General features: G+C 43.3%; 1 protein-coding gene across 3 annotated transcripts in view; it reads right to left on the bottom strand.

Moving 5' to 3' along the window:
• LOC112155447 (neuropilin-2) overlaps nucleotides 1–13,460 on the bottom strand; it is an 84,301-nt gene that overhangs the window by 59,436 nt on the left and 11,405 nt on the right. For all 3 annotated transcript variants that reach the window (XM_036209609.1, XM_036209610.1, XM_024287068.2), the window contains exons 2-3: nucleotides 11,868–12,048; nucleotides 3,172–3,353 (exon numbers count right to left, since the gene is read on the bottom strand). In XM_036209609.1, coding sequence (XP_036065502.1) covers nucleotides 3,172–3,353; nucleotides 11,868–12,048 — 363 coding nt within the window. The remainder of the gene's footprint in view (nucleotides 1–3,171; nucleotides 3,354–11,867; nucleotides 12,049–13,460) is intronic.

Raw genomic sequence — 13,460 nt, 5'->3', positions numbered from 1 at the left:
CGGTTTCACGTGGGCGTTTGCTCCAGGATCCGGATCCTTCTCCCAGAAGATGTTTTCAGGTCAGAGCGGGAAAACCAGAACAGCTGTAAATCTGACAGGAACGGGTCCACAAAAGGTTCTGAGAAAAATCTCATCTGAAGGGACGGCGACACAAAAACACAAAAAACTCACAAGTCCTGCAGCTTCTGACTCTGTTCAGGCTCCACATTTTACCACCTTCTTCATCAGCTCACCTGTCTTCACTCACTCATCACCCCCCAGGTTCACCCCCCCCACCATGCTGCTGTTTGTCAGATCATCTGCTGACGCTAAGGCTCCGCCCCCACCTGCTGTTAGTGATGCTCTGCACCTGCAGCTCCACTTTTCACTTCTTTAGTGAAGAAACAGCAAACATTTCTGTGCAAAGAGTTCCTTCCACAGCCTAATGTAAACACACGTGCATGCACACATGCACACACACTCACCCCCACACATACACACTCATGCACACATGCACACACAGACAATCAGCTGTTTGACAGCTGCTTCAAAAACACAAAAACCTGGATGACGACAAACAGGAACATTTCACAAAGACTTTAGGGAGTTTCCTCCACAAGATTTAACTTTGAAGAATCAAGAAAACAAAACTTATAACCTTATTTAGACAATCTCATTTGATTAACAGCTCAAATTAGTAACTGTTTTCCCCCAAAAGTTGACAGATGAAGTTATTTTAACCTTCGACTGAACAAAAGTGGCTCAAAAGTTTCAGTGTTTGTAATAATTTGTTGTTCTGCAGGTTCATGAATCCAAACCCAAAATAATTCCCTCCAGTCGTAAATCATCGTTTTTAATCTTTAGTCCTGCGGGACGTGACCTCTGACATGTTGTGTTAATGTCCGTCAGGTGGTCATGCACACACACGTGCACGCTCTCACACACACGTGCACGCTCTCACACACACGTGCACTCACACTTGTACACAGGCCCCCCACCCCCCACCTCCTCCGGCTGGAGCCAGCAAGTGAGAAACACCAACAACCGCGTGTGTTGTCTTAGTAACTTCAGCCCCCGTGGGTGTGCACGTGGGTGTGCACGAGAGTGCGTCCCGGGGGAACCGGGCTCAGGACTCAATTAAGCCGGCATGCGAGGAATGCTTTCAGGGGGAACGGGACAAGATGGCGGTGGGGCCGCCGCCGCGCGCCGCTCTGTCTCCCTGCCCTTGATCTCGATTGGTCTCGCTTTGTCTGACCCACGGCGGCGTGAAGGGGAGCGCACGCCACTCTCACAGACTCTCACAGACTCTCACAAGCATCATGAGGGAGGAAATGATCCGCCTGGACCGACTAGAGGCCGGCGAGCGTCTGCGGCTCCGTCCGCTTTCTAAATCCTGCTGCAGATTCTCCTCTGAAGAACCAGCCCGGTTCTGCTTTCACACTGGCAGGTTCGGCCCGTTTGTCTGGTGTGGAAGATCGACTGAATCCTGCTGGGGATCAAACGAGGACTCTGACGTCCAGGTTCACCTCAGGGTGAACCAACGAGCAGCAGTGAAGAGAATGACGTTCACACTGCGCCTTACGGGGAGGAGAAACCGTCTACAGCGGCAGATTTCGAAAAACAACCACAGAAGAAGAAAAACTAAGATATGTGAGATTAAAAAATGAGAAGAAAAAAGTTTATGAGGACAAAGTTGTAAAAATACTAGAAAAAAATACTATTTCATCAGACAAATATGGGAAAAAGTCAAACTATCACCAAATCAAAATCATAAAATCCTAAAAATCAAGTCGACATGTTCAGAAAACAAAGTTGGAAAATTATAACAAAGTCCGTAGTCGCAAAATTGTGAGGAAAAAGTCAAATATTTACAAGAATAAAGTAGTAAGAAGCAGTGATCCGAGTGAGAGTCCAGCCAGCTGTTATATACAGTCAGCGTGGACGTCACACTGTGCGGTAATCTCAATGGATCTACTTTATTCAGAATCCATGAAATTATAACTTTATTTCTAATAGAACACAAAAAGATTCTTAGTGAAATCACGATTTTTAGACCATAAATTCCCAAGTTAATTTCTGTTAATGTTTTTTCTCATAATTTTGCATCTTTATTTCCATGTATTTATTTATCTTTTGTCCCTAAAACTCTGTCGTTGTCTATAGCAGGGGTCCCAAACTACGGCCCGCGGGCCGGATCTGGCCCCCTCCACATTTGGCCCGGCCCCCGAACTGTTTTGGCTAAATTAGACATTTTTTTATTTTTATTTTTTCTGGCTAATTTGGCCCTTTGCTAATATTTTAGCTATTTTTTAGCTTCAGTGTTTTCAGTATTTTAGCTTCAGTGCTTCAGCTATCAATTTAAGCATCTCCAGCTATTAATCTATCACAGGCAATGCTATACATCTAGTTTTTTTTAAATGTTTTAGTATTACTTTTTCTGTGAAGATTACAGAAAAGAATTCTTTAAAATGTGTCTATGTTTGTCTTTCTTGAAAACCATAAATGTTTACGTTTAGATTGTTACACTTTTTCTGTTAACGAACCGACCCCCCCCCCTCCCCAGCAGGGAAGAGAACAGTTATGTGGCCCTCAGAAGAAACAGTTTGGGGGCCTGAGGTGAATAGAACTGAGAACGTAACACGATAACTTGAACCAGCACATCTAACAGAGTGAAGAAAGACACTCGATTGACTCCTGAAAGTGCAGTGTGAAACCAAACCAAACCAGATCAAACCAAACTGGTTTATGAGCATTTATGAACCGAATCAGTGATGATCGTGGTGTGAAAGCAGCTTTTCAGTGTCAGTTTTTCAACAACAAACCTCTTGTTCGGTAAACAAACAGGATTGATGTTCAAACTGGATCATTGATCACTTTCACATCTTTGACTCGTTTCTTGTTTGTTGGTGACTTTAATCAACAATGTTTCCTGCTGATGTTCTCCTAATGTTCTACAATAGTTCTCTGGTTCAGAGGTTGATCTGAACCAGGTGTGCTCCAGCAGGAGGACCAAAGGACCAATCAGAGATTTACTTTGGATCCAACACTTTTCAGTAGAACTCTCCTGGTTTCTTTGGTGCTTCACCAGGATAAAACTTCATCCAGAGTTTTCTCTTTTCCACATTTGTTCTGTCTATGGAGCAAATAGAAACCTGCTTCATCTGAAGGTTTTCTCCAGCAGCGTCGTCTCACCTGTTTTGTAGATTTCGTAGCGCAGTGAGAAGCCCGCCCCGTGCTGGGCGTAGTCCGACACGAACTTGATGAGGAGCGACGGCCCCGACGAGATGATGGGAGCGGGGGCGATGTTGCTGCAGTGCTTCCCCAGCAGATCGGCTGACTCAGAGTTCCCGTCATGGATCTCCACGTAGTCATACCTGCAGAAGACAGCGAGGCTGATGAACAGCTGCTCTGAGCTGAGTCACGGGTCAGAACCAGAACACAACAGAAAACAGACGCAGTCGTTTCACTTGAATCATTTCATCAGATCTTTGAGTTTAGAGGTGAGATGCTGCAGCTTCAAGCATCTCAAATGGAAGAATTCCTGCTTTGTTCAGAACGTGCTGCAGTCATCATGACACACCCTCCAAACACAGACTTTTATTCTGAAAGGGATCAGCAGGAAGCAGAACTTTAATATGTGTAATAATAACAAAAACTGTTTATTTTAGTTATAAAATCTGCTTTTCACGGCTTTTTGCTTCAAGTGACAAATGAAAATGTAAACTGATCAGATCAGAAATGACTGAGGTCCAGATCCTGAAGATGATTAATCTGTTTTTATGAATTGTAGCATGATATTTCACGTTTTGTTGAGCCTGAAAGTCTTCACGCTGAGCAGCTCTTTTCCTGTAAAGAACGTTCGTTTTTCCAGCCAACATGGAGGATCAGCAGCTGCAGTTTCCTCTGTGGAAACAAACAGACCAAACGGATCCCTGAGGAGAACATCCTGACGTTGACTACAATAAAGACTTCAGTTTTACTCTAAAACATCTTATTTCAGCAGATGTACACGTTTCTTCTACAGAAATGTTCTAACTTCAGCCGTCCAGACAAACTGCATCTGCAGCTCCGATGTGAACGTGCATTCGTCAAATGAAGACTCGTTCTTCCTCTTAGATTTGGTTGTTTGACCTGCAGGAGATGAAATATTTTCCCTCAAACATAAAGTTTTAACTTCAGCGATTCGTCTTCAGAAAAATGCTGCAGACTAAAAGCAATCGAGTAACCTTCCAGAGTTCTGGAGGAGTTCAGACATTTGTTATGAGACAAGATCGGTTTGGTCACTCGCCAAGTTCATGTGTGTGTGCTGCAGGGACGTGCACGTGTGGACGTGCGTGCACGAGCTGCAGCTGTCATGGTTTCCCTGAAGAACCAAACGAAGGCAAAGAAACAAACAGCTTTTTATTCACTGAAACTCTCCAGATTCTCTGTTTTTCTCTCCAGTTTCATCGTCTGGCGTTTCTTCTTCTCAGGTTTTCTCTGGTTCAGTCAGATTCCTAAACATACGTGTGCACGTTGTACCACTATGTTCTTAACATGCAGTTTCTAGGGATGCAACCATTCACTGTCTGTATATTAACTGTATATAGAGAACTGGACTGATTGACCCCGCCCCCCTGGCGTTCCAAACAGACTTCTAGAGTCATTCTACTGCATTTCATGATATTTTCTCCAGAGTTCAAGTTATTCAAGTCATTAACTGACCAATCAGAAGCCTCAATAAAAGTGGGTGGAGCCTGCTGGCCCCCCATGTTCAACAGTCAAATGTTTGACAGATTTAGCCTTCTTTCCGGTGGTCGGGGTGCCTGGCGCCTCCCTGCTGGAGGAAGCAGGAGGAAGAGCAGATCTGCAGACTCGGGCGGTGAGGAGAGAGGACGTTCTCCTGCTTCTCAGCGGGTCGGTCGCTTCATCCGAGAGATGTTCAGGTCAGAGAAGATCAGCGCGACGATGGGAGGAGCTACAATCCAGTCACTCACCAACAGAAAGAATTTAGATAAAATAATAGAGAAACTACATTTACTTCCAAATCTTACATCATAAAACAACAAACTCAGAAGGAGAATCAAACGTGGATACTAATGTTTGGGTAAAACTAACAATGTTTAGTTAAAGATAATCAATATTTAGCGGGAATCATCTATGTTTGGTTAAAGATGATCACTGTTTAGTTAAAATGACTAAAGTTTACATAAAATGTTTAAACAAAGATAACTAATGTTCAGTTAAAATAATTATTCCTTATTATTAATGTTCACATAAAGAATGAAGTTTCGTTAAAAACGTCCAATCAAATCAGAGCAGATCTAAAATCTAACGTTAATTTGACATTGATTGTCTTCAGTCAGGTGTTTCCTGTTCACACCAGGTTACCTGGTTCCAGCTGAACTGACCAATCAGACATGGGTGACAATAATCAGACAGAAAACACGCAGTAAATCTGACATGATAATAAATCCCAGATTAAATCTGCAGGTTTTGGTCTCTGATCTGAACCCTCATCAGGCAGGAAGGGAAGTGAAAGAGTTTCCAGAGCAGCAGATGGAGCTGACTCACACAAACACAACCTGCTTCACGCCATCGTGACGATGACGTGATGAAGCTCCAACAACAAATGTTTCAGGGATTTTCATGCAGAAGCAAAAGTGCAGCGACGGCGCTCTGTCTCGATGGTTCCTGCATGACGTGAACCTGAACTTCTCCAGAAAACCAACATCTCAGGAGGATTTCTGAGCTTCTAACATCAGATCAATCAGACACAAGAGATCCAGGAACGTCTGTGAACAGCTGAGGCGCCACTTCAAGCAGGACTGATCATCAGCTGCAGAAGTTTGGATTGTAAAAACGTCATCATCTCATTAGAAGAAAACGAACTTCAACCAAAAATCTTAAACTATTCTATAAGAACATTTGAAGGACTGAAAGGAGTGAAGACAGCACCAGCTGGACCGTCACTGAAGAAACTCCCAAGAACCAGAACTGATATCACATAATAGACCTGTTGCTGCAGAGTGTGTGTGTGTGTGTGTGGGGGGGTGTGGGTGTGTGTGTGTGTCAGTGTGTGTGTGTCAGTGTGTCAGTAAAGTACCAGTCCTGATCAATGTGTGTTAAAACCATAATGAGGAATCGATTGGTTGTCCAGGAGACTCTGCCTGAACACACATGTCCACGTTTACACACACATTCTTACATTTACTCTATAGTGAGGACCAGGAAAATCACCCGAGAAGTGAGGACACACACACACACTCTTTATTACCTGCAGTGACTGAAGGGGGTTTTTATTTCGAGTTTCTGGAGGTCACCGTCTTTGAAATTAAACTTTAACTGAAGTAAATCAGTAAAAGTCGGAGGATCCACAGACCAGAGTCCTGATGTTCTGCTGCAGAACCTTCAGCAGCTTCTCTGGCCAGTTAGTTTAATGAGAGAAAAGATAAAGAGGTCGTCGACCCAGAAGAAAGCATCGATTTCCTGCATGTGTGATTTAGATGGAGAACAGAACACCATCAGAGTTAAACTGCTTAGAAGCTTTTAATCATATTTAAAGACAGAAAAACAAACATGAATGTGCAGAACTGGACGATGTCTTTTATGTCAAACCAGGACCAGACTTCTTCAGAGCAGACCGTCGGCGTGAACGCAGCGTGGCGGCGTCCACCTCCAGCAGGTGTTCCTCCTGTGGTCAGGATGAAATCCTCCTGGAGTCAGCTTCCATTAGGAGAGAGTAAATAATCTCCACCTCCAAATTAGAAGGCTCATTTGTGTTTTATTGATGCGGTAACTCTCCCTCCTGCAGCTGAGAGCGCCGCCTCACCTTCATGTCGGGTGTGCGGTCCGGACGCGGCGCTCTCCCGCTGCAGGAGTGGCTGTGATGTTAATGCGAACACGCAGGCGGCTAAATGCACACAGCTGGTAATCGAACTGTCCCTCCACATGCGGCGCCGCCCCCCCCCCCTCCTGCCCCTCTCTCCTCCGACCCCACGGCCGCTGTCACCTCACATCACCGTCTGCGCCTCCTGCCTGCAGCCAGGTGCGTCTGCACGTCTGCCGCTGTCCTCCCACCTCTCCAGCCTCCATTTTTGATGAGGCTTCAGTGACGGATGGAGGCGGAGCGCAAAGACACGGTCCTCATCATTAGTGGAACCATTATCAGTGACTGCAGCTTCTCTGTCATATCAATCACTTCTTACTCTCTGATTTACTCGGGGAGCCGCACGACCACGAGGAGGTGTGAGTTCCATTTTTTATCAAAGAGGAGAGTTCAAAAAACACACAAAAGAGGAAAAGTTGAGGAAATAAAAGCAGAGACGGATGGAGCAAGAGCGGCATGCTGGGAGCAAAATGTGTCAGTCGGCATGTTGGTCACGATTCCTGATATTAAAGGTTGAATAATGATGGTGGAGGGAAAAGAGGAGCAGAAGAAGGAAAGAAATGAGAAAACAGGAAGAAACAGGAGGAGAGGCTGATGGAGGAGGAGGAGGAGAGGAAGCTGCAGGTGAAAGATGATAGATGGAGTCATTGGGCAGCCAGGTGAGGAGGGGGAGATGAATTGGAGGGGGAGGGCGGTGGAGGGGCTTGTCAGGATGATTTGAGCCTGCCCTCCACATGGCCTGACGCTGCACTTTTCCCTGCGACGCTGCGACGCTGCAGCCCACAAACCCGTCCTCTCTCAGAGACGTGAAGCAGACAGTCGTGCAGCGCCGGACGAGGTCACGGCAAGCTCTGATACTCCTGCATCCTCGTCTAAGAGGACATTTTTCTGTCCAGATGGAATCAATAAATCCTCAAGACTTTTATGTAAAATAGTTTCATACATTTCAGAGCAGAAAAACACTGAACTTTTCTGTCAACACACGAAACGTCATACTAACTCCACTCGTGTACTATAACAGAAAAACGTCTGCAGAAATACGAGATGCTAAAACGTCCTAGAACACTGATGGCAAACTGGAATAAATGATGACTAGATAATAGTATTAACTGTGATAATGCTGGTGTGAATGCTGTAAACTGAATGTAGATGCTGAAGGTAACAAAAAATGCTAAAGCTGATAACTGAAAATGCTGAAGCCAAAAGGGTGATATAAAATTAGCTAGAAGCCAAATTAGCCAAAAACTGGAAAAATGTCCAAATTAGCCAAAACAGCTAGCATATTGTTAAAAATGTTAGCTAAACTCCTAGTTAGCCTCAAAAACTGGACAAATGTCTAAATTAACTAAAAAGGTTGAAACAATGCTAATATTTGAGCTGAACTCCAAATTATCCCCAAAAAAGAGAAAAAAAATCTAATTTAGCCAAAACAGCTAGCATAATGCTAAAATATTAGCTAAACTCCAAACTTAGCCAAAAAACTGGACAAATGCATAATTTTGTAGAAAAAAGCTAACACATTGTTAAAATATAAACTACATTCTAAATTATCCTAAAAACTGGAAAAATGTCTAAACTAGCCGAAAAAGCTCACATGATGGTAACACATTTGACAAACTCACATTGTCCTAAAAAAGGGGAAACAATTTAATTTAGCCAAAACAGCTAGCATAATGCTACAATATTTGCTTAATTCTAAATTATCCTTCACAATAAGAGTCTAACGTCCGTAGAACCAGGACTTTTAGCTCTTTAAAAATCCTGGTTACAGAATATTTTTCAGTTTTGTAATGAAATCTGGTTTTCTTTTTGTGGTTCAGATAAAAGTCCAGTCTGGAAAAAGGATTTTTTTTTTTGTTAAAGCATCAAATGAGGAACAATTTTCGTTTCTTACAACATTGTCAGGAAAGATTCTTCAACTCAAACCAACTTTCCATCGTTTCTAATTCATGAACAAACGGACCTCCACAGCTCCACTCCCTCCTCTGAACAGCTCACGAGCAAACATGCTGAAGGGATTCAAACATGCTGTGGTCTTCCACTGAAGCTCCATCAGACCGTCTCTGCAGATTTTCTCTGGGAGATGTTTCTGTGTTCAGACTTTGGTGCAGCTTCATGGATCCAGAAGAGTCCAGAACTCTGATGTGGATCAGCTTCAGCCTCCAGAGCTTCATCAGGCTCAGAGATGAAACGTTTGGGTAAATAAACGTTGTGGCTCCAGAACAAAAACCTCTTTTCTCCTCCAGCATCAACTGGAGTTTTGCCTCCTCTCTCCGGCATGAATCCGCCGCTCCGGGCTGCATCCAGAGGGATGTGCAGAGGTGCTGAAACATGAACTAAGTGTGAACTTTTATGTCAGGATGAGACTCAGACAAAGCAGCTTCTGTTGGAGCGCCGCGCCGTCACGAGGCTGGAAGTGACTCAGCGCCGCTCAGATGCAGCAGGTCTGGGACTAAAGCCGGCCGCTACCTTCAGTCATGTGAGGAAAACGGACGTCACGGAGCGTCTCGGCGGGAATGTTTCATTGTTTCCATTTATCTGAGTCAGAACCTTTATTAAACTCTGGAAGATGAAACTGAATCCTGGAGGCAGATGGAATCAGATCCTCGGGTCGTTTCATAAAAATAGTGTTTTTAATGTGGTGTTTTTCTGATGAGGGAGGACATTTATGAAGAAAATGGAGCTTAAAATTCCATTTCTGACAAACTTCAACAGACGTTTTCTAGTAGAAAGTGAAGTTGGTTTGTTCTCTGCATGTCTATAATCTGGTTGTGGGTTGAACTCCTGTAGCTGGAGCCTTTCTGCCTCCCACAGAACTCATTCACAAATCTCCTTCATGCTGTCACTTTCAGCAGCGTTTCAGAAACTCAGGAGGTCACCGACACTTTCAGGCTTCTGCGGAGAGGAAAGCTCTTTACTGTGGATTCCTCCTGAGGAGCTCTGAGCCGAACACCTCCAACACTCCAGCAGTTTGAGCACTCAGACCTTTTTACGGTTACGGTTCTGAAACTGCAGAGTGTTTCTTTATTACAGAGCAAACATCTCAACAGAAATCCTGAAGAGCTTCAGCTCAGAGAACCGTGGAGTCAAACGTTCTGGTGTTGGTCCTGCTGCTGCAGCGGGGGGGGGTGATGCTCAGAGTCTCCTTGACTTGCTTTGTGTTCGGCCGAGGTTCCAATGGCTTCTGGTTTGATCCAGAACAATAATCTCAGTGTGAATGCTGTGGAGAATTCACACTATAGTCGTCTGTAGCTCTTCACCCCCTTCACGTATTCAGCTCATTCAACTATCCAAATATTCAGCTCTTTTAGGAGATGGGTGCTCGAGAGTTTCAACTTCATAACTCTTCAACCTTTTAAACTATTCAACCAACGACCACTTTTATAACTCCATTGAAAATGGCTTACAGAATCTTCAAAAGTGCCTTTTTTCAGCTCAAACTTTCAGCTCCACAAAGCAATAAAACTCAAGCAGACTTTCAGCTACAGAAATCATTCGACTTTTAAACCATTGAGCAGACTTTAGGCTCTTGAACTAGTGTTTTTATTTTTAAAATTCTTTTTGGTTTTTAAAATATCGCAGTTTGCAGTCAACATGTCATCTTTGGGTCATTTATCAGTTGTGAACTAAATTCGATGCAAATTCAGCTTCATTTACAAACATTTACTAGACTGGAGTGAAGAGAGACGAATAAAACACTTCAAGTGTTTTATAAAGGATTTGTTTTGCTAGGCTGTTTTGAAATTAAGCTAATTTTCATGCTACATACGAGCTATTTTGGCTAATTTAGGAATTTTTTTATTTTTATTTTTATTTTTTGGGAGTTTAGCCTATATTTCAGCTACATGTTAGCTGTTTTGGCTAATTAGAGTTTTTTTTTCTCTTATTTAAGCTATTTTGGAGTTGAGCTAATTTTTCTGGTACATGCTAGCTGTGTTGGCTTATTAAGGCATTTTTCAGTTTTTAGGCTTTTTGAGAGTTTAGCTCATATTCTAGCAAACTATCAGTTTCAGTGTTTTCAGCTCCAGTGTTTTTAGCTACCAATTTCAACATCTTCAAAAGCTTCATTCAGCTGACAGGATTCACACTCACATTATCGCAGGTAACGCTTTATATCTAGTTTAATTTTGTTCTTTCTTTCCGTTTATTTTATAAACTGTGTTCCTTTCACTCATACTGGTGTCCAGTTTTTATGTTATTACCATCTTTTGTTTTTCTTCCTCTACACCTGAGCCAGGCGTGCCTGGTGTGGACATAACACAAGTAAAAACTCTTAAATCCAGATTTCACTCATGGACTCAGGAAAACCTGATCAACAAAACACCTGAAAACCTCGGAGGACCAAATCTCATCCATAAATGATCCATAACTGCTAATGTTTCCTAAAGATTCTTCGATGTCGACATAAACAAAAGAAAGTCTATTTAGTTTTCTGCTTCCTTTCATCCGTTTGGAAATCTCTAACCGGATGAAAGGACTAAAGAACGAGAAGCTGTGAAGCATCGAAGCTTCAGCTGCAACAAACATTTCTGTCGATTCAGAGGAATCCTGTCCATTCTATCACGTCTGGATCTGTAATGAGAGATTCAGCTTCTATGTGAGTGGTTCTAGGATTCTCTAGAGCAGCAGGAGTGATGTCAGGAACAGGAATTGTCTTTAGGAACAAGACCAGAACTCCCCAAACTGTAAGTTTTTCCATTTCCTCCAGTTTTATCTAAAACGTCGTGTTCCCATCATTTCCTGATCTCTTTGTCTGCTCTTATCTTTGCAGTCCATGTCCGTTTTTTACAAGATGCTTTTCCCAAAACCACAATGACGGACACCAAATCCTCTAATCGCTCCTGATTCATCCGAAGTGTGAAGAGCATGTGGAACATTAAATGTTGTAATTAAACTTGGATTATTAGAGGCTGAGAAGCGAGAGGTCCCAGAGTGATTAGCGTGGAGCAGGAAACGCCGGAGAAGCAGACGGCGAGCGCGATGGAGCACAAACGGAGGACAAACCAAACGTTTCCCTCACCTGCAGTCCAGCTTCTCGATCTCAAAGTGAGGGTTGAAGTTGAGGATGATGCGTTGAGACGGCTCGGGGGCCGTGATGATCCAGCGGCAGTTCTGATTGGCCGGATACTCGTGCGGGTAGCCGGGGGTGGTGATGTATCCGGCGTCGCTGGCGTCCAGGTAGCCGCCGCACGGCTCCGGCGCTGGAAGGAGACAGAAGTTGGTGAGAACGCAGCGTTCAGCTGACACCTGAAGACACCTGAGGACGTGTCATCCAATGACGGTGCAGGGATTTGAACCGTGGCAGACACATGTGACACTGATGCAGGTTTACGTGCGCTCCACCTTTAAACGGGAGCATCAGATACGAGTCGCTGCTGATGCTGCGTTCTTCACATTACAGAAACCTGCAGCCGATACGGAGAAAGTGCAGACTTCCTTCTGTCTGTGGGGTCAGAGGTCACGGCTGCGTCCAGACTGTGTGAACGCTCACAAAGTCGTGCCAGAAGCCCCGCCTCCATTCTCAGAGCGAGTCCACTTGTCAGCAGTTATAGGTCTGTGTCAGGTCGTAAACAGAAGATCTCATTCACAGCTGCAGCCCCCCCCCCCGAAGACGTCAGCTGCTCCGACTGCTGGGGGGCTCCTGGATCTTTGTGGTTTGTTTTTACTTAGTGAACAGCTGTTTGCTAATTTAAAAAACATCCTTCTATAATCGCTGTACATCTAGAGCGGTAAACTGATATGAAATAAGTAGAGTAGGGAATCGATTAAAAAAACTAACTAATTAATCACAAACCTTGAAAGAATGTATCACGATTAATCACTATCATTTATTTTCAGCCTCTGTTTTTGTTCCCAGTTGTGTTTTAATGATAATTATCAAGTTTAAATGTCTTAAAAAGTCATTTTTCATGTTGATCTGAATTCTCTGTTTCCAAAATCTCCTCTGAGGGGGCGTGGCTTCATTCAAACAGAGTCTGTCCAAGACAGTTTGAATGATTTAAAAGGAGAAATACTCAGAAATGCAAAAACAAACAATTTCTTGTTACATTTGTTCTCTTTCAGAAGGAAAATGTCACACAAACATGTTAAAAACTCCAAAAACAGGATTTCCATCAGAGGAGTTTAAACAAAGACAGAAAATGAGGGAATTTCCAAGTGATTCTCCGGTTTCACCTCTGATTCCCACTCCGACCTTCGGCCTTGATTCCCTTCTCTCTGTGACTCATTTCTGGTTTTGGTCGGATAAAACGGACCAGGAATAAACATTTTTTCTCAGCAGTAAACTTGATCCGAAGCCGAGCGGATTTCTGACATCAGCGCCTCCAAATGACCAGCAGTTGGAACTGCAGTTTTCAGATCGACTCCGTTCAGTTCAAGACGTTTTTATTCGAGAGAGCTTTAAGTTGAGTTTAATGTTCGTTTCACTACGTTTTACTGTGTTTTCAGTTTGTTATTATTGTATTAGGTTTTATATCTCTGTTATTTGATTTTATGATCCTTTTGTGAAGAACGTTATGATTCTTTCCGGAAAAGATATTCTATTCTATTCTGTTCTATTTTATTCTATTCTATTCTATTCTATTCTATTCTATTCTGTTCTATTCTGTTCTGT

This window comes from Oryzias melastigma, linkage group LG21 (assembly GCF_002922805.2).
Source record: "Oryzias melastigma strain HK-1 linkage group LG21, ASM292280v2, whole genome shotgun sequence".
Lineage (NCBI taxonomy): Eukaryota > Metazoa > Chordata > Actinopteri > Beloniformes > Adrianichthyidae > Oryzias > Oryzias melastigma.
This window is presented reverse-complemented; position numbering and strand designations above follow the sequence as displayed.